We start from the raw sequence: 25,535 nt of genomic DNA, 5'->3' as shown, positions 1-25,535 counted from the left end.
CCTCCACCTTTTCTACTGGCACAAGATGCATTTAAAAAATGAAAATCTGGAGGAGCCGACTCCAATAAAACAGTTGGAGCACTACATTCATTTAGCCAAGTCTCAGTTAAAAGTAAAAAATCAGGCCCATGTGCTGTAATAAAATCATTAATTAAGTGTGATTTGTTTGTGAGAGATCTGATATTTAGAAGAGCTAACTTAGTAAATCTTAGTGCACTTTGCCACAGAATCTCTGTCTCACATTTTATATGCCGTAGATTGGCTACATTCACAGAATCTGACCTGAACTCTCTGTTCTTTCTCTCTCTGATAAGTACTGGAATGGGAGAGATTACAGGCACCAAAGGTCCAAGCTTGTTTTGAAAACATGTACTGCTGACATCATTGCAGCAGCCAGGACCTGAAAAACATCACTTTTCCTCGCCCTTATCAGCTGACGAAGCTCCTGCTGGCGATGGAGCCATGAGCAAAGCTGCCTTTCTGGGGGTCGAGAAGCTTGTCTCTTCCGCTGAGGTGCTCTAGGTGGTGATGGAGCGTGATTTTTCTTAGGGGACAGTCTGGGGGATTGCAGTGGGGAAGTGGCAGTAGATGAGGGTGGAGTAGAAGCTGGGGTGGTTCTTCTTTGCACCTGAGGGCTGGCTGACAGGGAAAGTGACAGCCTTGTCCCAGCCGAAACCAGCTTCCCCATGGCTGCTGGGAGGTTCAGGTGGGGTGATGTGTGTGTGTGTGTGTGTGTGTGGGTGGGGGGGTGATAGAGGACATGGAGGATTCCTCTTGGGGTTTTGGTGTCTTTGGCAGCTGATAGAGTTGGTCATTGCCACTCATGTCCAGTGTCTGCTGCTCCCTCAGGTCATCCTCAGTGGAGAGAGGATGTTCTGGCTGTGACATGGTGTCATCAGCTTGTACAGGAGAGTTCCTGGGTATTGATGCTGATGCGCCCGCACCAAGAGAAGTAGATAGATTGCACACTGAGAAAATGAGATTGTCTGTCAGGAGTTTAACACCCCTCTTGTTCGTGTGCAGTCCATCTCTCCTAAAAAGTTATCTCTTCCCAAAAAACAAGTTAAAGTTGTCAATGAAATTCAGTCCATTTGATCTGCAGCTGTTTTGTAGCCAGGTGTTTAATCCCAGTAACCTTGAGAACATATTGGTGCCTCCTGCAGGTAGAGGTCCACTGATGAAAAATTGTATGTTGAACTTACTGAGTGTGTTAAGGAGGTAATTAAAAACTTCTTAAAACTTCAGACTCCTGCTTGACAGTGTCATTCTTTCCAACCTGTACAATAATCCTCTTCACATTCGTGTACTCAGCCAGTACAGCTTGAAGCTTTGCAGTAAGTTCAGGGACGGTGATGTTTGGCTCGCATCTCACTATGAGTTTTGGGTTTGTTACCCCATTAACAGTGTCATCTCCAAAGATCGGGGTGTCTGCAGTAGGTTTGTTAGGGTTTTGGGACCGGCTGACACTTCTGGCACTTTCTGTGCTGTGTTCACTGCGTTTGTGATTCTCACGAAGGGCATGCAGTGGTTCAAATCTGTTTTTCAGCTAAAGTGAATAAGACCAATATTCTGGTCTGGTTCTGTGCTGTGCTCTCTCAACAGCAGTGTTAGGTTTAGCAGCTGAATTTCCTGGACCAGCTGTGGTACCAGGAGTAGAAGACAAGACTACAGAGCTATACAAAGCTCGGTGCTTGGATCTAGCTTCAATCTGCACCCATTGCCCGTCTCTAGCTGTACTCACAGCAGTGTTGCCATTCACTCGATCCTCTGGTCTGGATCTGTGTCGCTCCACTGTCCACTGCTCTGTTAGGTCCTCAGCCCACTGTCTGCTGCCCGTACTCCCACTCACTGTTACTCCTTGCACAGCTCTGACATGCCAGTCCTTAAACTCTGATAGCAGGTTCCGAAAATCTCTTTCCAAAGCTGACATTCTCTGTAGAAGTCCGTAACAATTCTGACAGCACATGTGTTGAACAAAATGATGAGGCATTTCACACCTTTCTTCTACTGTAGCCTGATGAATATGTCCTGGTTGTTGGAACAGTCCTGGTTCCTAGAGCAATCGCACTACTTTAAAAAGTATCAAAAGCAGAAGATATCCAGTTTTGGCTTCGTAGTACTGCTGAATTGTGTATATTAAAAAGCTCAGATACTCTATCAGAGAAAAACAAGTAGGTTTCGAAAAAATAAAAGGGAAGAAAAAGAAGATAGCAGAGGTAAGCAGCAAAGTGTCTGAAGGAAGCAGGAAGGCACCTTGCCGTAAAGGTAAACAGACAACTTGCAGTAAACTCGTCAGAAAGGCAGTAACAGTCTGTGGGTTATAGACAGAGGAGATGATGTTCCATCAGAAAGTGAAAGGCGTATATATACATTTCTGGCAATCAGAGCAGGCAATCTCTGGCAATTGTGTGCTAACCAATCATGTTCATCCTCACCTTTTGGCTAGTAACCAATTACATTAATTCTGCCTCAATGGCAGTGCTGCCTTCAGAACCATACTGAGTAGTGATTTTGCACATGAGCCTCAGTTTCAGCCTTCTGGTAGTGGCAACCAGATTTTCAGTAATCTCTTTATGCAAAGGACAAGACCCAAAAATGGTCTCAGTATCGGCTGACTGTGATCTTCTGTGATATTAAAAACAGAAATGTTTCTGTAGTGGAAATAAATCCATGGACATTTTTGTGAACACAGTTCATTATTACATCCAAAACGCAAATTATGCAATAAATGCAAAGCTCATTAATGCAAAGAAAAGGACTACCCGCAATCACTGGCTCCCCCAGGGTGTATTCTTGCCTTGCGGCCAATGATTCTGGGTAGGCTCTGGACCCACCGCCACCCTCAACTGGATGAATGGTTACAGATATTGAATTAATTAATTAATTAATGCAAAGAAAAAACCACAAATAAATCGGATCCACAAATGCCACTGACTTCTCTGGGCCCAAGGTCTTTTAAGATGGACTAAGGCCAAGTGGACTAAGTGTCTTGTGGTCAGGCAAATCTTCTTCATTCATTCATTGTCTGCAACTCGAGGCTATTCTCATCTCTGGTACCATGCTGGTGGAACAAACTTCCAAGCACTATCAGAGCAACAGAAACCCTCTCTGCATTCAAGAAATCCTTGAAAACCCAACTCTTCCGAGAGTATCTTTTGCACTGAATGTCTTTCTTTAATGCACTTATTACTTCCTGGCATATTGAACTTAATGTAAGGTATTTTGTATAATTTGTGCTGTAGTTTGAATGTTAGATCCTCTTTTGTAAGTCGCTTTGGATAAAAGCGTCTACCAAATGCATAAATGTAAATAAATGTAAACTATTTATCCAGTTGAATTGTAAATGTGAAAGTGAACTTGATTAAATTTATTCTCATCTTTTACTTGTGCAATGTAATGATTTTGCATCTTCAGTGGAATTGCTGTGTACATATTTCACAATTCAGAGACCAACATTTCTAATCACTAAATTAAGAGGTTACTATTTAAAGGATTATTATAGGACGGCACGGTGGCACAGCAGGTAGTGTTGCAGTCACACAGCTCCAGGGGCCTGGAGGTTGTGGGTACGATTCCCGCTCCGGGTGACTGTCTGTGAGGAGTTGGTATGTTCTCCCCGTGTCCGCGTGGGTTTCCTCCGGGTGCTCCGGTTTCCTCCCACAGTCCAAAAACACATGTTGGTAGGTGGATTGGCGACTCAAAAGTGTCCGTAGGTGTGAGTGAATGTATGTGTCTGTGTTGCCCTATGAAGGACTGGTGCCCCCTCCAGGGTGTATTCCTGCCTTGTGCCCAATTCCTGCCTAGTTCCAGATAGGCTCTGGACCCACCGCGACCCTGAAGGATAAGCGTTTACAGATAAGGAATGAATTAAAAAAAATTTTAAGTAAAAAAATTCAAAAAATTTAAAAAGATAAATTACAGTACCTCTGATATATCTAGGCCACTGACAGTACTATGACTGTTTCATAACATGAGTCTGGTGAAAATCACTGATTGCCCTTGTACAGTTTCTCAAGAAAATAAAATTAAATGCACTACACATATTGTTTTATATTATTTTCTCTATATAGATGGTCCAATGTGTAGTCAAGAGGATGATCAATCAGAAGGCTTAGGATGTGAATACTACAGAATGGTAATGTGCAATCTCAATTTAATACCAGTAATTTATTTGCTGATATGCTGTATTCAAATATTTGACTGCCTGCTATCAAATGATATGTTTTTAAGCTAAAATAAGTACAAAATGTTTAGAGAGCATATACTCAATGCATAATTACCCTTTTTGGAAAACAAATGATTGTGTTTTTTATAAGGTATGGTACATTTATATTGTGTTTTAATTTTATGTTTAACTACAATAACAGAAAGTTGTGTGTATTTTGCATTATGTAGTTTGCATGATGGGATATTGCAATTCTACCAAAAGTGTATTTTGATGTACAGTATATATTTGGTCTATGATTTGTACCTGTATAGTACAAATCATAAATGTTCAATTGCGATCAGTTGTTGCAACCTCAGAAACTTGACTGCTGCTTTAACTACTGCATCAGCCATGCGGTTGCCCAAAATCTTCCATAGCATCTGAAGAGCTATGAGCATATGAACCAGTGATGCATGCTTTATTGGAGTTCTCGCATTCATTAAGAAAACATGACAATATCAGAAATGCACAAAATTGTGCAAAATACCAAAAGCATACAAGGAATCTGTATATACTGTTGCCATAAAGCCAGAGGCCATGACCACGACTTTAGCAGCTTGGGCTGAGAAACAGTTTGGGAGATGGCCCTGAGCTATTACTATATCAGATGAACAGATAGCTAATCCTGCTCATCTGCATCAATTCAAAACCATCACAACCATGAGTAGAACCATCACAAAACAAAATCGTATCAGGGTTTTATCAAAGGAACCTCAGAAATACCCATATCTGAACCATCAGACAATGCTGTCATCATCAAAGCTAAAGGTTTGGTGATCTGTGCCCTTGGGAGGCACATATTAGGAGCTGTGAGAGTAGCCACCCAGTTACCACATTTCTGGGCAGTAATTGTAGTTGCACAAGCAGATGATAACAAGGAACCCACAGCATTTGGGCAACGCACTGTGAGCGACTCAGAGAGTGGCACAAGCAGACACTGCTAGATATGTAGCTTGAACAGAACCTAAACATGGACAGAAACCAAAAGAATTCACATATAGCTTAGCCAAATAGTAATATATGGCACGTAGCCAACCACCATGTCCTTGCATCAAACTATCATGAACCCTTCACATTTATGTATATTGAATGTAAATGTTTGATCAAGTTTTTAGCTCCTGAAATGCATTTTTTAGCTGTCTGTGACCTGAACCCCGTCTGTATCCTTGGTAGGTTCCTTCAGTAAATCACACAATTTGTTGTCTTGCTCATGTGTAACTGGTCTCAGTAAAGATCTCACAGCTGCAATATTCGGTTTAACACCTAGTATGACTACTAGATATCTGAGTAGCTTGCTGGATAAGCTTAATTATCTGTCTTGCTACTTCAGATGATAAAATTTCCTCCCCCAAGCTATCTTGACGCCCAGCTGATTTTGCCTTGCTCTGGTCAGATAATCTGTTTTACACCTTCTTGCCCAATGTCTCTTTTTCCAACAATGGTAACCTGTGGTATCCTTCTTACTTGCTCCCTTCCCTAACTGCTGAGCAACATTTTGCAAAACAGCAGTAATGTGTGGCTTCACACTTCAATCATTGTCATATGCACTCTCAGACAACTCCCCTACAGTAATTTGCTAATTCAACTTCAAAAAAGGAATTTATTTTCTCATCTCTGAAGACAAACCATCAGCCTACTGTACAAACGGGAGTTCATTACCTCATACACAGAGGTACACTCCTCATGCCTACCATGCAACAGGTAAACTTCAGCTAAACGTGACACATAGTGGTTCACAGATTTACCCTTTTTCTGATGACACTCCACTACTTTTTGCCAACAGACAGCAGAACCCATGCAGTGGTGGACAGTAATTAATTAATTCATTAATTCATTATCTGTAACAACTTATCCAAAGAGATAGGGAGTACAGTTGAGAGGAGCCAGTATGTGGTTCAGCCATCTTGTCAGGATGACTCCTGGACGAATACCTGGTGAGGTTTTTCAGGCCCTGATCAGGATTTGGTATCCCCAGAAGAGATGGAATAGGAGGCTAGAGAGAGGGAGGTCTGAGTTTCTTTAATCTGACTGTTTCACCCGAGACCTGGACCTGGATAAACGGGAGAAAATGGATGGATGGATGGATGGATGGATGGATGGATATTTCTATGTTAATGAAAGGCAAAATTAATGAGGTGCCACTGTTTTACCTGTATTTACCAATTTCATATTTGACTTACTAAAGCTACCTTAAATATTTCACTACATATGTATTTTTGTTCTTCCTTAGTGATTTTTCCCCTCTACCTAACATCATTGTATGAGGCAGATGTTTCCTTCTTATTCTCAGTCTTATTCAAATGTTTACTACCTTACATGGTGTACAGTGTACTCTGTCTTATTTTGGTTAATGGTTATGTTCCCCTTGACATGTGATTTTCCTGCTCATGTGATTTCCATGGTCATGTGGTTTTTTGCACCCTTCTGTTCCCCTGATTATGTGATCATCTTTTTCTTTGTGTTCCTTGTTGCATGTGTCTTGATGTCATGTTTTCTGTTCACCTAGAGTGCTGCCAAAAGGATTGCATTATTGAAAATGTTGGAAAAGAAAACTGGCAACATGTTTTAGCATTAATTCTGACACAACTCAGCACCTTCTTCCCTCTGAATACTGCCTTGTTAGAAAGTATTGAATTCATTTAGACGCAGCCCCTCTCAGCTCCACCTTTTCACTCCTTTCCTCTGCCTTCTTTATCCTCTCTCCTTTTTTCTCTGCTCATCATCCCACCCACTCCTTTCATCATTCCACCACGTCCCTTCATCATCGTAGCCCTCCCTTTATTATCCCATCTTCTCCCCTCATCCCACCCACTCCCTCTGCAGTGGCCACCGCTCTCTGCCTCAAGCTTTCTAGCTTGCACCCCTTCCACAGTTGTTGCTGCAGGCCTGCCTCCTGCCCAGAGCTCTGTGCAATTGAAGCAGTCTCCTCATTGCACTGGTTCCTTGTTGTCAATTTGCATTCTTTTCATCATCCCACCCCTCCCCCCATAATCACATCACTTGCCTCATAATTCCAACCCCTCCATTTGTGGCTGTGACACTCCCAGCCTCTTACTAAACAGTGTGTGTGCACCTGTTGACCTTTGTCCCAACCCCTCCACTTTACAGCTGTGCCACACCCAGCCTCTAACTTTACGGCTCATACTTTCTCTTTTCAGGTTTCTCTTTCCCCTCTGCTGCTGAGCTGCTTCCACCCTCCAGCTTTCCAGCTTGTACTCTCTCTCTCTTCAGGTGGTGGTGTAAAACTTCATACCATCCCAACTTTTTTTGCTGCTCTACTCCCAGTCTCTGACATTTCTGCTCATCCTCTTTTCAGGTGCTACCTTCATTCTAATATCCTATTCTTTGCAGATGCCCTGCATCTAGTGTAGGGCTTGAATGCTCTCCTGCTGTGGATCTTTGTTCCTGTCTCTCCTTTTCACAACTATGCTGCTCCCAGCCATAGCTTTGCAGCACCTATTTCACCTACCACAGACCTTATCTCCTTTGAGGCTATGCTGCTTCCAGCCTCTACTTTTGCAGCCCTCACACAGTCCTCAGGTACTGCTGTGGATCGTTGTCCCATCCTCTCTTTTTGGAAGCCACACTGCTGCCAGCTTTCAACTTTCCAGCTAATGCAACTGGATACCTTTGTAGTGGAATAATTATGCCCCACGTTGTGGTGGCAAAAGCACTACATAGCGGAGTCAATGATAATTAATTTTTATTTGATTAATAATTAATTATTTGATTCATTTTGTTGAGCTCCATGTTTGGGAGCCATTAAATAATATGTAGTGTCTTTATTTGTCCAATTTTAGCTTAGACAAGTAGGTCATCCTGTTAGATGAATTTACATATTATACAGCAGGATTAGCTAGAATAAATTATTATTAATGAATTATGCTCATTTACCTGCTGTTGGTTCTTGGCTCCGAAATTGAATCTGAACTAAAAGGAATAATTCTGTACAAGAAAAGTGCACACGCAACAAATAAGCAAGGATTGGTTTTATTACACAACTTGTTTATTGATTATAATATCAAATATTGAATATTGATTATACATTCGTATAATAGTGTCGCAGTCACTCAGCTCCAGGGGCCTGGAGGTTGTGGGTTCGATTCCAGCTCCGGGTGACTGTCTGTGAGGAGTTGGTGTGTTCTCCCCGTGTCTGCGTGGGTTTCCTCCGGGTGCTCCGGTTTCCTCCTACAGTCCAAAAACACACGTTGCAGGTGGATTGGCGACTCAAAAGTGTCCGTAGGTGTGAGTGAATGTGTGTGTGTCTGTGTCGCCCTGTGAAGGACTGGCGTCCCCTCCAGGGTGTATTCCCGCCTTGCACCCGATGATTCCAGGTAGGCTCTGGACCCCCCGCGACCCTAAATTGGATAAGCGGTTACAGATAATGGATGGATGGATGGATGGTTTTATCACACAACTTGTTTATTAATTATAATATCAAATATTGAATATTGATTATACATTCATATAATGCAATGGATTACAGCGATACACGAGGGAACAGGGTGGGCAGAACGGTGGCGCAGCAGGTAGTGTCACAGTCACTGAGCTCCAGGGACCTGGAGGTTGTGGGTTCAATTCCCGCTCCAGGTGACTGTCTGTGAGGAGTTAGTGTGTTCTCCCCATGTCCATGTGGGTTTCCTCCGGGTGCTCCGGTTTCCTCCACAGTCCAAAAAGTAGGTGAATTGGCGACTCAAAAAGTGTGAGTGTATGTGTGAGTGTTGCCCTGTGTAGGACTGGCACCCCTTCCAGGGTGTATTCCCGCCTTGTGCCCAATGATTCCAGGTAGGCTCTGGAGGGAATTTCTCTATGATAATTACCCTAAATTCTAGAAAGACTATTGTTTATCACAGCAAGCATTCAGCACTACTCCTGAGCTATGAAGAAATGAAACCATGTGACCTTACATATCCCTGGAGATAGCTGGGAGTATGTCGCTGATGTGCTGTGCTTTCCGGCGCGGCTTCCTGAATCACTGCAGCCACGGGCCTTTTAGCACTGCAGCCGCTGGTGTTCCTCTTGGCCAGGGACACAGCGACAAATCCGTCAGAGCTGGTGGCTTTCTGAAGTTCTCTGTGGGCTAATCTGCCTCCTGGTGAGAGACACATCCATGCAGGTCTCTCCTGCGCCTTTGCTCAGAAAGTCATTCTGAGGGTGCGTGTGGCCTTCTCCATTGCTGATCCTGAAGCTTTTATCATCACTTTGAAGGTCAGAGGTCTGAGGTCTCCTTCAATGCTCTGTGTGTGGCATTGAGTTTTGCTGGAATAAACTACAGTCCTTTAAACTATAGTTTTCTACTAGAGATAAAATTAAAATAGAACTTTTGTTCTATCTGGACCACACTTGAGGGGCTCAAGACTGTTTAAGAGAGCCATAAGACAGGCTGACACATGAGCTCTAGAGAGAGCCAGGGCTCTCCCTTAACTGATTACCCTAGCTGAGAAGCATTGCCCGCTGGAAGCAGGAGAGAGATGTTCTTCAGAAAACTTTTTTCTCTGCCAAAAAAACTCTCAAAAAGTGTGTGTGTCATTTCACGCCAATTGGTTTTTAACCAGAATTTAGAAAACCCGCCTTGAATACCTGATTGGTCCTCAGGGGTTGAGGATTGGAGCATCTCTTGCTCCTGATTGGCTGTTTCTTGTACCTAGGTAGTGACATCACATAAAATGTATGACCCTTGACAAGACACAAGTTAATACAAGTAATATCATTCAGACAAACCATGTTTTACATAATTATTAACCAAATATCACACAGAGTATGTGGCTACCTTGGTTCCTACATAAGTTCATATAAAAAGGTGATTTAAAACACATGTAAATTAATTCCATCCATTTTGATTGTCCAAATGGAATTAATTTCACAAAGTTTTACCCATAGGCAACTTGTTCACCAGGTAAACTAATGAATTAAGGAATATGTGATTCTTTTTGGTTTTAACAGTCTTTCAAGATGTCTGAGAGAACAGTGTTAATCAAGGTTGAGTCTGTGTGTCTCTTTGCATTCTGAAAGATTCTTTTCTTGGCCCTGTGTGGCCTTGGGTCATAAAAAATGTCCCTGGAGAGTAGTTTACGACCCTGCTCTGGGTATTATCTCACATTCCCATCTGCTTGCGTGATGAGAAGAGAGACAGAGCAAAGAAAGGTCTTTCTGCATATTAAGATAACTTTAGGCATATTAAGTCCCCAAAAAGTATATCTTTTATTAAAAATTAATAATCTGTTCATCTCCTCTACACTTTCGTCCTTATCCCTCTCCAAGTAACCACACCACACCCTGCCTCCTATGGTACAGCTTGCACTCCCTCTTCTGGCTTGTGTGGGCCTTCAACCTGACCTCCCCCCTTTGCAGCTACACTGCTCCCAGCCCGTAATTTTCAGCTCATGCTCTTCCCTCAGGTGATGCCGTAGACCAGCCCCCTGCCTGGCACTCCAGACACCCATTGCCACCTCTTTCCTGGATGTCTTCCTTAAATTTAATTCACCCTCTCACACGCTGCCATCATTGATCATCTTTCTACTCTGACACCATGCCCAAGCTCCTCAGCACCATTCTGTTTATGTCTCTTTCAAAGTTCACTCCCTACTGATGGGCTGCCTTCTCTCTGTCACATTGTTCTTGTGGTGCTCTTAGCCATCTTGAGATCAACTCTGAATACATTACTGCTTTGCGCCATCGCTACCCCTTTGTCACTGCAGCACTTTGAGGACTTGAATTACCAGATGCACCATTCCTCCTCCACTCTAATACTGCTACCATAATTATAATCAACAAAGGATGTTCAATTTACTCAACCTAATGCTATTCCCCTATTGTCTCTTATGGTGTTTTCCTTTATACGCATTCTGAAGCCACCCTGAACTCCTCCCCAAAACCATGAGTCCACCTCCCCATTTCAGCCTTTATGGGACTAGCAAAATATGATCATATATATCATATATAGAAATGAATAATAATGTTACCAGTTGGATATTTTAATCAATATCAGCACAGACCAGTGTGGCTTGTCAATAGCAAAATCAGCATATGCTGTGTTTATACTCTGGAGACTGTTATGCTGGTCAACCAGCCCTGGCATCATGTTGGTGACCAGCTAAACCAGCACCAGACAAGCAAAAACATACACTATCAGGTGGAGATATGAAAAAAATGTTTTTGGCAACCAGATTTTTATTTTAAAGGGAAAAAGGCCAAATCTCCAACCAATGGGGCTTGCTGGGCTCTAAGCTGATTCTTACTCTTATCTCTGTTCACTTGCATGCTTCCTTGGCCATAGCACACACCGTGTCTGCAATTGTGTCTCATACCTGGCACCCATGATTTTGTAAAACTTTGTGATTCGACGGTGGGGTCACAGGCTGAAAAACCAATTAGGGTTATGCCTAATCACAGAAGAATATCCATGGGATGCAGTCACATTATTTTTTTTATTTATTTATTTTTTGAGTGGGTGCCATATTGGGAACTGATTGTCAGGTTTCAAAGTGCAGCACTAATCAATTAAATAAACTGATCCCTCTGCCCTTGCTCTCTGAGAGTATAACATGGTTGGAGGAAAATGTTTTATTGTGACTTTCTGCATACTTTTGTGTAATTTGATTGAGGTTTAATAAAGTAGTTCTTACCTGAAAGTGTGAGTAATCAGTGAGAGATATTTCCATGCCTGAAATATCTTTCTACATGCATTGTAGGGCACAGTGTTGGCAATAAAATAATGGTTTCTGCACTTACATATTCATTGTATGTCAGAAATAATATGTAGTTATCTATAAAGTTCAGGCTTCCCTCTCAAATTAGCATTTAACTACTGGGTCTGGGTGCAGTATTATTAGTTTTATTATATGTGATGTGCAATATGTAGGGAGTATGGCATTTTTGGATGCAGCCTGAGCTCCTCTATTGACTGGCATAGGTGAACAGAGCTCTGTTTACAAATGTGACACTGGTAAGTGGGTGAGGGATCCATATTTATCTCTTTAAATTAAATGAAATTAAATGTAAACGAGGACTCATTTTGGTGCAGACTTCAGGTCTTTTTTTTTTGTCCCACTACCCCAAGAAATCCCCACACTCAATGCAATTGTTTGGTTGTTATGTTGCCCTTCTGATGTTACGATGGAGTTTTAAGGCCCCTTTGAAAAAGTAAAATAAAATAATAATAATAGTAGCAATAATAATATTCTGAGATAAGATCATAAATATTCTGAGAAAAAGTCAGAATACTTCTGAGAATACTTAGAGAAACATTATTTTACCTTACCTTTACCCTTAACTTTGCCCGTATCCTCTTCCATCTGCTTATCCTCCTCTCAGTCCATCTTTAAAACCTTGCTCAAATCCTATCTTTTCTCAGAACACTGTCTCTGATATTTTTCCCCATCATTTGTAAAGCGTCCTTGAGTATGTGAAAGGCATTATTTAAGTGCAACTTATTATTATATGGACTATTATCTAATATATTATTTAGACAGATTATCTCACAGTCTGTGCGCCATAATGTGTTGTAAAAGAGTCAGTCAGTGAAGTGAACAGAGTTATTTATTATACGAGTTCATCCACATGACAACTAAACCCTTCAGTGCAGCCACTGACTGAGATAAATACAGCTTTAGGGTGCCTATACACTAGACAATTCAAGGACAGATGAAAGATACATACGCATGCATCACTTATCCTTGTAGAATGTGTGTACACCTTGTAATCCTGAATAAATTTTACAAATGGAGGGAAATATAGACCGTAGAATTGAGGTTGGGTGAGCACATACAAATGACAGAGGAAAATCCAAAATGGAGGAAAGGCTTAAAGGAGCAATGTACTTCTACCAGTCCTGTATAATACCAGAATTAAAAAATATATAAATAATCACTTCATCATGTTGCAGCTAGGCACAGTGTATATCTGCATTCTGGTTTTCAGGTTTTATCTGGTTCTCAAACATCCATATTTCCTTTCAATCATAAGTGCAGCAAAATATTCTGAATGACTTCTCAGAATTATTCTGCTTTTAATATTAATTATTCTGGCTTTGTTGTCAGAATTCTGACTTTTCTCAAAATATTATTATTTTTTCTCTCCGCGCCGTGGCATGTACACTCAACAAATTATATGGAATGAAACATGTCCTCCCCCACCCCTATTTGTCAACATCCCCCTTATTTCCATCAACACCTCTTACATCTTTATTGTCAGTACCACAGGAAGGTATTTCATGTTAATCTGTACTTCCTTAGTTGGTTAAATATAAACTGCAAACCTGATTTTAGAACTACCTAACACAAAATCTTTATTTTTTTTTTTTTTACATATGCCTCAAGTCCAGGAAAAGCAAACGCCTGCTTCCAGTTGACCCCCAAGATTTTAATATTGGGACTGAATACTCCATCTACTTCCAATGTCATTCTCTCAAGGTACCTACATAAATAAATTTACCCATACATATATAAATCACTTTTATCTTATTAGGACATTGTAACTATGAATTTGTGAAAAGCTATCAATAGTTATCAACATTTCTGGAGTGGATGTAGAGAAAAATATTAATTTATACAGGTGTTCAATCTGTTGAATAAATGTTATTTTGTCTTTTTAAAAGAGAATCCTGTTTAAAGAGGAATGCAGATTAATTAACCCCTCCTGAGTTCCTCTAATTTGTTATTCAGTCATTAATTCCCTGTAACTGCTTAACCAGTTTAGGGTCCCGGTGGGTCCAGAGCCTACAGGGAATCATTGAGTGCAAGGCAACACGAACACACATTCACACTTTGAGTCGCCAATCCACCTACCAACATGTGTTTTTGGACCGTCTGTAGGAAACCCATGCAGACACAGGGAGAACACACCAACCTCCTCACAGAAAGTTACCCGGAGTGGGACTTGAACCCACAACCTCCAGGTCCCTGGAGCTGTGTGTCTGCGACACAACCTGCTGTGCCACCGTGCCACCCCTAATTTGTTATACAATATAAATTTTTAAACTACTCAGTTTGATTCTGTGATTTGTTACCAACAGGATGAACTTGATTGGTAAGCAGATATTATACAGAGATTTTCAAAAGACCCCATGGTTTGCCTGCCAGAAATGTCTTTGGAAGGAATTTGTGAACTATAATTTTCTTTCTTTCATTTTTTTTTGTTAGATCTAGTTCTGTTTCATAATCGTTAGAAGAGTTACAAAAATTTCAGTATTTAGTTTTACTTGAATGTAGGATAATGTAACTTGCTGCTTCTGAGGGAGCTTTTGAATGTTATAATGCTCTGCTGCCTCTGAGGCAGAGGCTAAGACTTAGTGGAATAATATGGTCTGCTGCCTGTGAAGCAGGTGTACAGATAAATGGAATAGGAATAAATGGAACAGGGTGCAGATACTGATAGATTGCTGCTATTAAAAAATAGTATCATATATTTAAGCAGGTCCGCAAATGTTTGAAGTTTACAAAGTTAATATTTTATCTGTCTACAACAACTTATTGGAATTGAAATTATGAATATATGCTCAGTCCAGGATTTCATTTTATGTTCGGGGTTTGCTCTGTCAGAGGCCAAAATTCTGTGCTATACCTATTTTTCTGTACACCTGTTTCACAGACAGCTGAGCATGTATTAATTCGCTATGTCTTGGACTTACATCATTACACCATTCTGTGGCTTCTTCAGAGGCTGCAATAATAAACCAAGTATACAGAAACATACTTTTTTAGAATCTGCCTCAGAGGCAGTAGAGCTTTATTTTATAAAATTCTGGAGCTCCCTCAGTTGCAGCGTTATGCTTCATTGAGGTAAAACAAAATATTAAGAGTTTTGCAACAAATCCAACAAATTATGAAACAGAAAGTCTATGATAACAATAAAAAAGAAAACTTTATTGCACCAATTTCTTCCAAAGATGTTTCTGGCCTTCATAGTAGACAAACTGTGGGGGTCTAAGTGAAGATTTGCTGGGTTTCTGGTGGTGTCACACCCTGGCCCTGTCCTGTGTCTGTTGTCCTCACCACTCCTGCAGCACATGACTCTTTGTTGTTGTTGTCTCAGACCTAGTCCTGCCTTCGCTCCACCCTCTCATCATTGTCTCCATCTGTGTCCCCATTGTAATCCTGCCCCCTCTTTGTTTCTGCACTTCTGTGTTGGACAATCCTCTTTCCTGTAACCTGCTATACAGTTCTTTCTAGTCTGTTTGTCTCGTCTGTTCCTCTCTCCCTTGGTATGCCTGTCTGGTTTGCCTATTTCCTTTCCTGTGTATCGTGTGCCGTGGTTTGTATCTCTCTTGTCTCAAGTCTGTATCTGTCTCCCTGTCTAGGTCTCTATTTAGCTCTCCCTGCCCAGGTCTCTGTTTAGCTCTCCCTGTATGGTCACTCTGTCCAAGTATTCTGTCTAGATATCTAAGTTTATCTTTTGCTTAAATAAAAGTCCATGGTGTTATGCATTTGTGTCCGCCTCCGTCAGTCCACCCGACCCTCACAGAATGTCCAACCCAATAAAGGACGCAGCTAACACAGACAGTTCTTCAGAGGATGTTGAGTAATCCATTTACTGGGTGTGCTATTTGCCGGACTCCATTCTGTACAGGCCCTAGAGATTCTGTGGGATATGATGTCCTCCACACCCTGTAAATAACGGAGCCGACTACAGCATGCTCGAGTCTCCCCCTCACTGGAGAACGATCCCCTTAATTCCGGGAATTTTTTTTTTGTGGTGGGGGGGGGGGCTGGTGCTGTTAGCCTCAAACCTCAGTACAAAGGAGGTGAGGATAACGGGCGCACTTCTTGTGGAACTTTGAACTTTGATTGAGGAAGTCCCTCATGAGTGTGCTCATCAGACCTGCGTGCAGCCTGTTGCCCCTGCCTCCATGAACATAGCATGGTTTAATGCTTAATGCTTAATGCTTTACCAGGAACAGAGGAAAGGCGACGCCTTTCCTCTGTTTCTGTGCCAGCAGCATCCCCCGCCGTCTCTGTTCCAGTGAAGGCGGCGACCCAGGCCACTCCTGTCCCTGTGATGGTGGCTTCTGCAGCCGCTCCTGTTCCTGCGAAGGTGGTGACCAATGCTCCTCCGGATCCAGCGAAGGAGGCAACCCTGACTGCTCCAGATCCAGTGAAGGTGGCGAACCAGGCTCCTCCGGCTCCAGTGAAGGTGGTGATCAAGGCTGCTCCTGTTCCTGTGATGGCGGCGAACCCCACCATTTCTGTTCCTGTGGCCCCGGCCACCTCTGTTTGTGTCCCTAGATCGGCCCCAGGGACTTCAGGGTTGATTCAGACCTCAGGCCTCACCACAGACTTTTGCCATTCCTGAGCACACCCCAAAGGTTGTTTTTGTTCCTCTGTCTGTCCCTGTCTCTGTCCATGTCCCAGTACCTGTGTCTGCTTGTGTCTCTGTCCTGGTACCTGTCACCATGTTTGTGTCAGTCCCTGTGAACTTTCTGGTCCCTGTTCTCCTGCCAAGTCCTATCCTGTCTCAAGTCCAGTCCCCGTTTCAGACCAGTGCCTTGTTACCTGTCTCTGCTCCTGTCCTGTCTCAAGTCCAGTCCCCTGTTTCTAGTTATGTCCAGTCTCTGTTCCAGTCCAGTCACATGCTGCTGTCCAGTCTTCCGTTTCAGGTCCTATTCTGTCGCCAGTCTTGTCTCCGTTTCCTACATCTGTTGTCTCAGTTCCCGACCAGTGTTCAAGCCCAGTCTCCTGTCAAGTCTCTTGTTTCCACTCTCATCCTGTCTAGTCCTCTCCAGTCCCTGTTCCAGTCCAGTGTCTCGCCTCCTGTTTCCACTCCAGTTCAGTCTTCTGTCCATGCTCAGGTTTTGTCACCCGTCTCTAGTCCTGTCTTGTCCCAAGTCCCAACTCTTGTTCCCTTTTATCAGTGGCCTGTCCAGTCTCTTGTTCAGTCCCCTGTCTGGTCTCCTGTTTCGTTTTCCATTGCTCCTCTTTGTTAGTCTCCTGTCCTGCCCCAAGTCCAGTTTCTGGTCCTGTCATGTCCCCAGCTCCATTTCCTGTATTTGTTCCTCTCTTGTCCTGAGTTCTGTCACCTGTTGGTTTGTTGATCTGTCAGTCTTGTCTTGTTTTCCAGGCTCCTCTCCTGCTCCAGCTCCTGGGGGGTTTAGGTTTACACACCCTGGGAGTTGCGCATTTAGGAGGGGGCATCTGTCACGCCCTGGCCCTGTCATGTTTGTTGTCACCACTATGTACTCAAGTAGCACATGGCTTGTTGTTGTTGTTGTTGTTATCATCTGTTTCAGGTGCTCTTGTGTGTATTTTAGTTCCTTTGTGTCTGCACTTCTTTGTTGGATATTCCTCTTACCCGTAACCTGCTATACCGCTGTCTTTCTAGTCTGTTTGTCTCGTCTGTTCCTCTTTCCCTTTCCCTTGGTATGCCTGTCTGGTCTGTGTTTCCTTTCCTGTGCTTTGTGTGCTCGGTTTGTCTTTCTCTCTCTGGTCTGTTGGTGTTCTCCTTCCTTGTGCATCGTGTGCTTGTTTGGTTTGTCTCTTTGTATCTCTCTTGTCTCAAGTCTGTACCTGTCTCCCTGCCTAGGTTTCTGTTTAGCTCTTCCTCTCCAGGTCTCTGTTTAGCTTTTCCTATATGGTCACTCTGTCCAAGTCTCTCTGTATAGGTCTTTCTTTGTCCAAGTATTCTGTCTAATTGTCTGTCTCTCTGTTTGTCTTTTGTTTAAATTAAAGTCCATGGTGTTATGCATTTGTGTCCACCTATGTCAGTCCGCCCGGTCCTGACAAGTAGGGTATTTGAAAATCTCCACCCAATGCATGTTAACCAATCATGTTCATCCAAACCTGATGGCTGGTAACCAATTACCTTCTTTAAACCTTGAAGGCATAACTGCCTTCCAAAACATTTTGAGTGGTGTTTTTGCACACAAGCAGTTAATATAAAAACAACAAAAAACAAAATTATGTATTAGCTACATTCCAATAACTTAAAAATGATTTTAGATCATCATACAAAATGTAATTTAAATAAACGAAACTAAATACACAGCTCCAGGGACCTGGAGGTTGTGGGTTCAATCCTGCTCCGGGTGACTGTCTGTGAGGAGTTTGGTGTGTTCTTCCTGTTTGTGCATGTGTTTCCTCCGGGTGCTCCAGTTTCCTCCCACAGTCCAAAAACACACGTTGGTAGGTGCATTGCCAACTCCATAGGTGTGAGTGTGTGTCACCCTGCAAAGGACTAGCGTCCCCTCCAGGGTGTGTTCCTGCCTTGTGCCCAATTATTCTGGGTACACCACGACCCAGAACTGGATAAGAACTGGATAACTGGATTTCAGACAAATGAATGAATGAACAATTTAAAATATTTTTTTATGTAGGGTAAAAAATACTGATGTGTAAAATAATTCCACACCTTAACTTAAAAATTGGTTTTGCCATATTTAGCAGCATCAACTCTAATCAAAGGTTTCCTAAAAATCTGAGCTGGTGGGGGAGGGTGTGTGTGTGTGTGTGGGGGGGGTGGGGCTGGTGCTGTTAGCCTCAAACCTCAGTACAAAGGAGGTGAGGATAACGGGCGCACTTCCTGTGGAACTTTGAACTTTGATTGAGGAAGTCCCTCATGAGTGCGCCCATCAGACCTCCTGCGTGCAGCCTGTTGCCCCTGCCTCCATGAACATAGCATGGCTTAATGCTTACCTGAATGTCCTTCAAAGGCAACGCCTTTCCTCTGTTCCTGTGCCAGCAGCAGGGTAAAAAATACTGATGTGTAAAATAATTCCACACCTTAACTTAAAAATTGGTTTTGCCATATTTAGCAGCATCAACTCTAATCAAAGGTTTCCTAAAAATCTGAGCTAGCCATTTTGACATACTCTTCTTTGCAGAGAAGATTTTTTATTCAGCCACATTATTGTTTTAATGCACAGACCAATTTTGCTTGATCTTTAGAACTTAGACTGAGAACTGCATAATTTCCTGTGGAATTTGGTTATTTGGTAATGATTATTTTACTGCCACCATCATGTGTTAATGTTAATACGATCTACTCATTGTGGAATGCTGTGTTAGCCTCATATCTGTAACACCAGATATAACAGGATTCCTGTCTTACACAAAGATTTACTTTCATCTCAAGGTGTTTCCTGGGTGGAGAGTAATGTGATCTGCTGAACTAGTGGGCTGCTTAAAATTCTGCAATAAACCCAGTGCTATCAAATTATTAATTTTACACTTTACATCTGTATGTAAGATCAATTTCAGCATGCAAAACAACCCTGCTTTAAAACCCACCGTCCTCTGTGTCCTGCTATAAGAGTTTGCACCTTCCTTGACTATGGCACATGTACAGTAAACATTGCAACTTCTTCCCTCATATCATAAGAAGTCCATTAAAGGTGTGGATCTGCTCAAGTCCACTATGTTGAAAGTCAACGATCGTACACAGCTTTGATTCTTCTGTTTACCTGAAAAAGCTACAAACCAGATTAAAAAAAAAGTTGAGACACTAAACAAATTGTGAATAAAAACTGAATGCAATGATGTGGAAGTGCCAACATCTAATATTATATTCAGAATAGAACACAAATCACAGATCAAACTTTTAAACTAAGAGAATGTATCATTTTAAGGGAAATATATGTTGTTTCCAAATTTCATGGCGTCAACAAATCCCAAAAAAGTTGGGACAAGGCCATTTTTTACCACTGTATGGCATCCCCCCTTCTTCTTACAACACTCAACAGACGTCTTTGGACAGAGGAGACCAGTTTCTCTCCCATTCTCTCCCATGCTCTCCCATTCATGTCTAATACAGGCCTCTAACTGTTCAATCGTCTTGGGCCTTCTTTGTCGCACCTTCCTCTTTATGATGCATCAAATGTTCTCTGGTGAAAGATCTGGACTGCAGGCTGGCCATTTCAGTACCCAGATCCTTCTCCTACGTAGTCATGATGTTGTGATTGCTGCAGAATGTGGTCTGGCATTATCTTGTTGAAAAATGGAGGGTCTTCCCTGAAAGAGATGATGTTTAGATGGGAGCATATGTTGTTCTAGAACCTGAACATAGTTCTTTGCATTAATGGTGCCTTTCCAGACATGCAAGCTGCCCATGCCACAAGCACTCATGCAACCCCATACCATCAGTGATGCAGGCTTCTGAACGGAGCGTTGATAACAACTTGGGTTATCCTTGTCCTCTCTGGTCCGGATGACATGGCGTCCCAGTGTTCCATAAAGAACTTCAAATCGTGACTCATCTGACCACAGAACAGTCTTCCATTTTGCCACACTCCATTTTAAAAGACCCTTGGCCCAGTGCAAACGTCTGAGCTTGTGGAGCTTGCTTAGAAATGGTTTCCTCTTTGCACTGTAGAGTTTCAGCTGGCAACGGCGGATGGCACGGTGGATTGTGTTCACTGACAATGCTTTCTGGAAGTATTCCTGAGCCCATTCTGTTATTTCCTTGACAGTGGCATTTGTTTGAGTTGCAGTGATGTTTAAGGGCCCGGCGATCACGAGCATCCAGTAGAGTTTTACGGCCTTGACCCTTACGCACAGCAATTGTTCCAGATTCTCTGAATCTTTTGATGATGTTATGCACAGTTGATGATGATAACTTAAAAGTCTTTTATTTTACGCTGGGTAACACTATTCTGGTATCTTTCTGCGCAACAATGGTGGAATTGATCCTCTTACCATCTTGGTTTCAGAGAGACACTGACACTCTGAGAAGCTCTTTTTATACCCAATCATGTTGTCAATTGACCTAATTAGTGTTAATTGGTCCTCCAGCTGTTCGTTATATGCTAAATTTCCTTTTTCCAGCCCCTTATTGCTACTTGTCCCAACTTTTTGGGGATTTGTTGACACTGTGAAATTTTTAATCAACATATTTTTCCTTTAAAGTGTTACATTTACTCAGATTAAACTTTTGATTTGTCATCTATGTTCTATTACGAATAAAATATTGACATTTGCCATCTCCACATCATTGCATTCAGTTTTTATTCACAATTTGTTTAGTGTCCCAACTTTTTTTGGAATCAGGTTTATAAATGTTTCATAAAGCTACTCTTGCATTTTCTTATCCACCGGTAGCTGGATTCTGGTACTAAAAGTTTTTGATTTTCATTTTAACATGCAGGAGCTCTAGTTCTATGGTGCTACAAGCAAAATTGTGCGGGATACAGTAGAGGGTTTGAAATAACCTTTGGGTGGGCTAACATGCAGCTTTTAAATCCTTCATGAATACAGATATTAGGGCAATCATCTTTATTTAATGGCATGATTGCAGAATTCTTGAAACACAGGGAACATCACTTTATATGATTTAAAATGTAATATTGTGTACTTAAATTTCCTCATTAATATATATTGTATTCTTGTCAAAAGAAACATTTTATTGATTTCCCAAGTGAAAATATGTAAAGAACCTCTACAGCAGCAGTTTTCTAAAGTTTATTCCAAGGCTTCAATTTATCCAATTTGTGTTCAGTAAATACCACAGTGCACATTCTTTCCCATGTTTACCATACAGTTCCCCTAACTCCCCCACGTCCCAGAGTCATAAATTTCACTTAAACAAATGAGAACCATATGTTTATTAGAACCTTTCCCATTTTGCAGTTCCCCACAGCTATCACTTTTCTTGCATCACATGCTACCTATGCCTTGCTAAGTAAACACTACTCTGTGGTATGTTCAGTTTTGAAAATGTTTCATAACAGCTACTATTTTAGAGTTATTGCTGTAATAGATTTAATAAATTATGAGAACACAATTCTGTATGTATTGATGCAATTTTTTTATTTGCTAAATATAACATTTGGCCACATGGACCCATAAATTACAGCTTGTGCTAAAGTTATGCTTCATTTATTTATTTATTTTTATTTTCCTATATTTATTTTCATTTTATTTAACAATTAACAAATGAATATAAATAATAATCAAAATATTAGAATTAATCTGTCATTAAATGTGTTCAATCTATATCTTAAAATTTATGTCACTCTATATACAGTGGTATAAAAAAGTTTGGGCACCCCTGATAATTTTCAGGATTTTCCTTTATAAATCATTGGTTGCTTGGATCAAGCTTGGAGCAATTTCAGTTAAATATATCATATAGTAAACAAATGATATTTGAGAAGTTAACTGAAGTTTATAGGATTTACAGAAAGTGACACCTTACACAAACAGAGCAAGACACAAAAGGTCATTGCTAAAGAGGCTGTTCACAGAGTTCTATGTCCAAGCTCATTAATAGAGAGGTGAAGGGAAGGAAAAGATGTTGTAGAAAAAAGTGTACAAGCGATAACCGCACCCTGGAAAGGACTGTGAAACAAAACCCATTAAAAAATGTGGGGGAGATTCACAAAGACTGGACTGCAGCTGGAGTCAGTGCTTCAAGAACCCCCACCACACAGATGTATGTAAGACATGGGTTTCAGCATCGCATTCCTTGTGTCAAGCCACTCTTGATCAAGAGACAGTGTTAGAAGCATCTCACTTCCAAAAAGGACTGGACTGCTGCTGAGTGGTCCACAGTTATGTCTTTCGTGAAAGTAAATTTAGCATTTCCTTTGGAAATCAAGGACCCAGAGTCTGAAGGAAGAGAGGAGAGGCACAGAATGCACATTGCTTGAGGTCCAGTATAAAGTTTCCATAGTCAGTGATGGTTCAGGGTACCATGTCATCTGCTGGTGTTGGTCCACTGTGTTTTCTGAGGTCCAAGGTCAACGCAGGCGTCTACCAGGAAGTTTTAGAGCACCTCATGCTTCCTGCTGCTGACCAACTTTATGGAGATGCAGATTTCATCTTCCAACAGGACTTGGCACCTGTACACAGTGTCAAAGCTACCAGTACCTGGTTTAAGGACCATGCTATCCCTGTTCTTAATTGGCCAGCAAACTCACCTGACCTTAACCCCATAGAAAATCTAAGGGTTATTGTGAAAAGGAAAATGCAATACTCCAGACCCAACAATGCAGAAGAGCTGAAGGCTATTATCAGAGCAACCTGGGCTCTCATATAACACCTGAGCAGTGCCACAGACTGATCGACTTTATGCCACGCAGCATTGCTCCAGTAATTCAGGCAAAAGGAGCCCCAACTAAGTATTGAGTGCTGTACATGTTCATACTTTTCAGTTGGTCAGATTTTCTAAAAATCCTGTTTTTTGTATTGGTCTTAAGTAATATTCTAATTTTCAGAGATACTGAATTTGTGGTTACATTAGTTGTCAGTTATAATCATCAAGTTAAAATAAATAAACACTTATATTTCAGTCTGTGTGTATGGGGTATGTGTATAATAACAAGTACAAGTTTCACTTTTGAATGGAAGTACCGAAATAATTAATTATTTGTGCACACTCTCAACTCAACTTTATTTATAGAGCACTTTAAAAAAACAACAGCTGAAACAAAGTGCTGTGCAAAGATGTTTATAAAACAAAATAAAGACAAAATATAACCAATAAGGAAAATAAATAACTCAAATAAAACAAAACTAATAAAACAAAGCAAAAGTGTCATGCTGGGTTGAAAGCCAGGGAATAGAAATGGATTTTAAGATAAGTCTTAAAAATTTAAAGCAAGGAAGCCTGTCTAATATATAGTGGTAGGTTATTCCACAGTTTCGGTGCAGCAATTGAAAAGGCTCTATCTCCTCTGATCGTATGTTTCGACCTCGGCACCTCCAGGAGCAGCTGATCAGCTGACCTGAGGCACCGAGCAGAGACATGGGGACGTAGCAGCTCAGTGAGGTAAGGTGGGGCTAGTCCATTTAAAGATTTTAAAAGAATAAAATAATTTTAAAGTGTACTCTAAAATGCACAGGCAACCAGTGGAGAGAGGCCAGAATGGGAGTTATATGTTCCCTCTTACGCGATCCCGTTAACTGGAATTACTAATTTGTTCGAATTAACTAAAGCCGAATTGCAATTCATTCACTCGAATTAATTAAAACATGTGAACGAATTGTAAATCATTCACTCAAATATTTTTTTTGTTGGTTTTGTTTTGTCATGTAGTCAACATTATTTTATTTGATTACACACATTCCCCAGCTCAGCATCAGCTGGAGCATCTATTTGTCTGTGAGAGAGAAACAGGGAGTGTGTGTGTGCAAGAGCTGGTCATGTTTGGGTGAGTGAGCAATGAGGGACAGAGAGATGTGTGTGTGTGTGTGTGTGTGTGTGTGTGTGTGTGTGAGAGAGACTCAATTTCATGACAGTACTTCAAACGAAGATTACACTCAGCAGCATGTAGGGGGTTATGGAGAGAGATTAGTCTCAAAATACTTTACAAATTAGAGCTGGGCGATTTATCAATATATTAAAATATATTGAGATACAACAGAGCGGGAGATATGGAGTGAGGCTATATCTCTTATATCAATATTTTAAGTTCTTAAAAGTCTAAATCTTGTACAGGGCCATTCTGTGCTCTGCTCACAGCCCCGTCCCCACCCGCTCTCTCTCTCTCTCTCTCTCTCTCTCTCTCTCTCTCTCTCTCTCTCTCTCTCTCTCTCTCACACACACACACACACACACACACATGGAGATGAGTAACACAGAGTGTGAAAAAGGACAGTGGTTCAGTTATATCACTGCTAGCAAGGAGACAGTGGACTACTGCCCACTGAGGGCAAAGTTGGAGGTCCACTAGTGTTTTTCACAGCGTTTTCTTGGCGATGCTTATTAAACAGAATTTTAGACAAAATGCCACATTTTAGCACTTTTCCATTCACAGTCCAGTGTACATTTATTTCTTTAATTAAGTTCTTTTGTTATTCTTTATAAATAAGATTAGTAAATAATTTTAATCCAGCACAGTGTCAACATTTTCAGCATTTATTCATTTTATATTAGGCTTATACTCATTATTATACCTCTCATAGTTGTTGGTAATATTTGTATTAGTTTGTTTTCCAGAATAAAAGTCTCTGTGAATGTAAAATCTGTTTGAGGAGATTATAGATGAGTTATATCCTTTACAGGATAGTAATCTGAGTGGTCCGATGGTGGACCTGCAGTGGTCTACAGTCAGTGGTATGCCAGTGGACCGATATATGCCCACTGTCTGGGATGTAAATGGTTTGGAATTTACCGGTCAGATGAGTAGTAGAAACAGCTATCTGCAGGGAATGCCGGAAGGAGGTAGTATCAAAATGTGGGAGTACTCCCAGCCTATTTCAACACTTACAACAGCAGCACAAACTTGTGTACGAAGCTGTTAAACTTAGAGGTGCTACTGCTATTGTTCTGAAATATTCACGTCCGAGTACAGCTCCCCTAAACCAGTTCATTGCAAGCTTCATTAGCTAACGCTGTGCCTTATGAAAAGAAAAGTATGAAGTGGCATGGTATTACTAAAGTGGTAGTTTACTAGCTACAT

At 41.4% G+C, this 25,535-nt stretch overlaps 1 protein-coding gene across 1 annotated transcript in view; it reads left to right on the top strand.

Annotated features, from left to right (window-relative positions):
- Positions 1 to 25,535, top strand: part of mlphb (melanophilin b) — a 94,679-nt gene that overhangs the window by 17,768 nt on the left and 51,376 nt on the right. The window contains exons 8-10 of the mRNA XM_066686954.1: positions 850 to 920; positions 4,071 to 4,135; positions 13,525 to 13,617. Coding sequence (XP_066543051.1) covers positions 850 to 920; positions 4,071 to 4,135; positions 13,525 to 13,617 — 229 coding nt within the window. The remainder of the gene's footprint in view (positions 1 to 849; positions 921 to 4,070; positions 4,136 to 13,524; positions 13,618 to 25,535) is intronic.

This window comes from Hoplias malabaricus, chromosome 12 (assembly GCF_029633855.1).
Source record: "Hoplias malabaricus isolate fHopMal1 chromosome 12, fHopMal1.hap1, whole genome shotgun sequence".
NCBI classification, from domain to species: Eukaryota; Metazoa; Chordata; class Actinopteri; order Characiformes; family Erythrinidae; genus Hoplias; species Hoplias malabaricus.
Note: the sequence above shows the minus strand (reverse complement) of the source record. Positions and strands in the feature narration are given on the sequence as shown.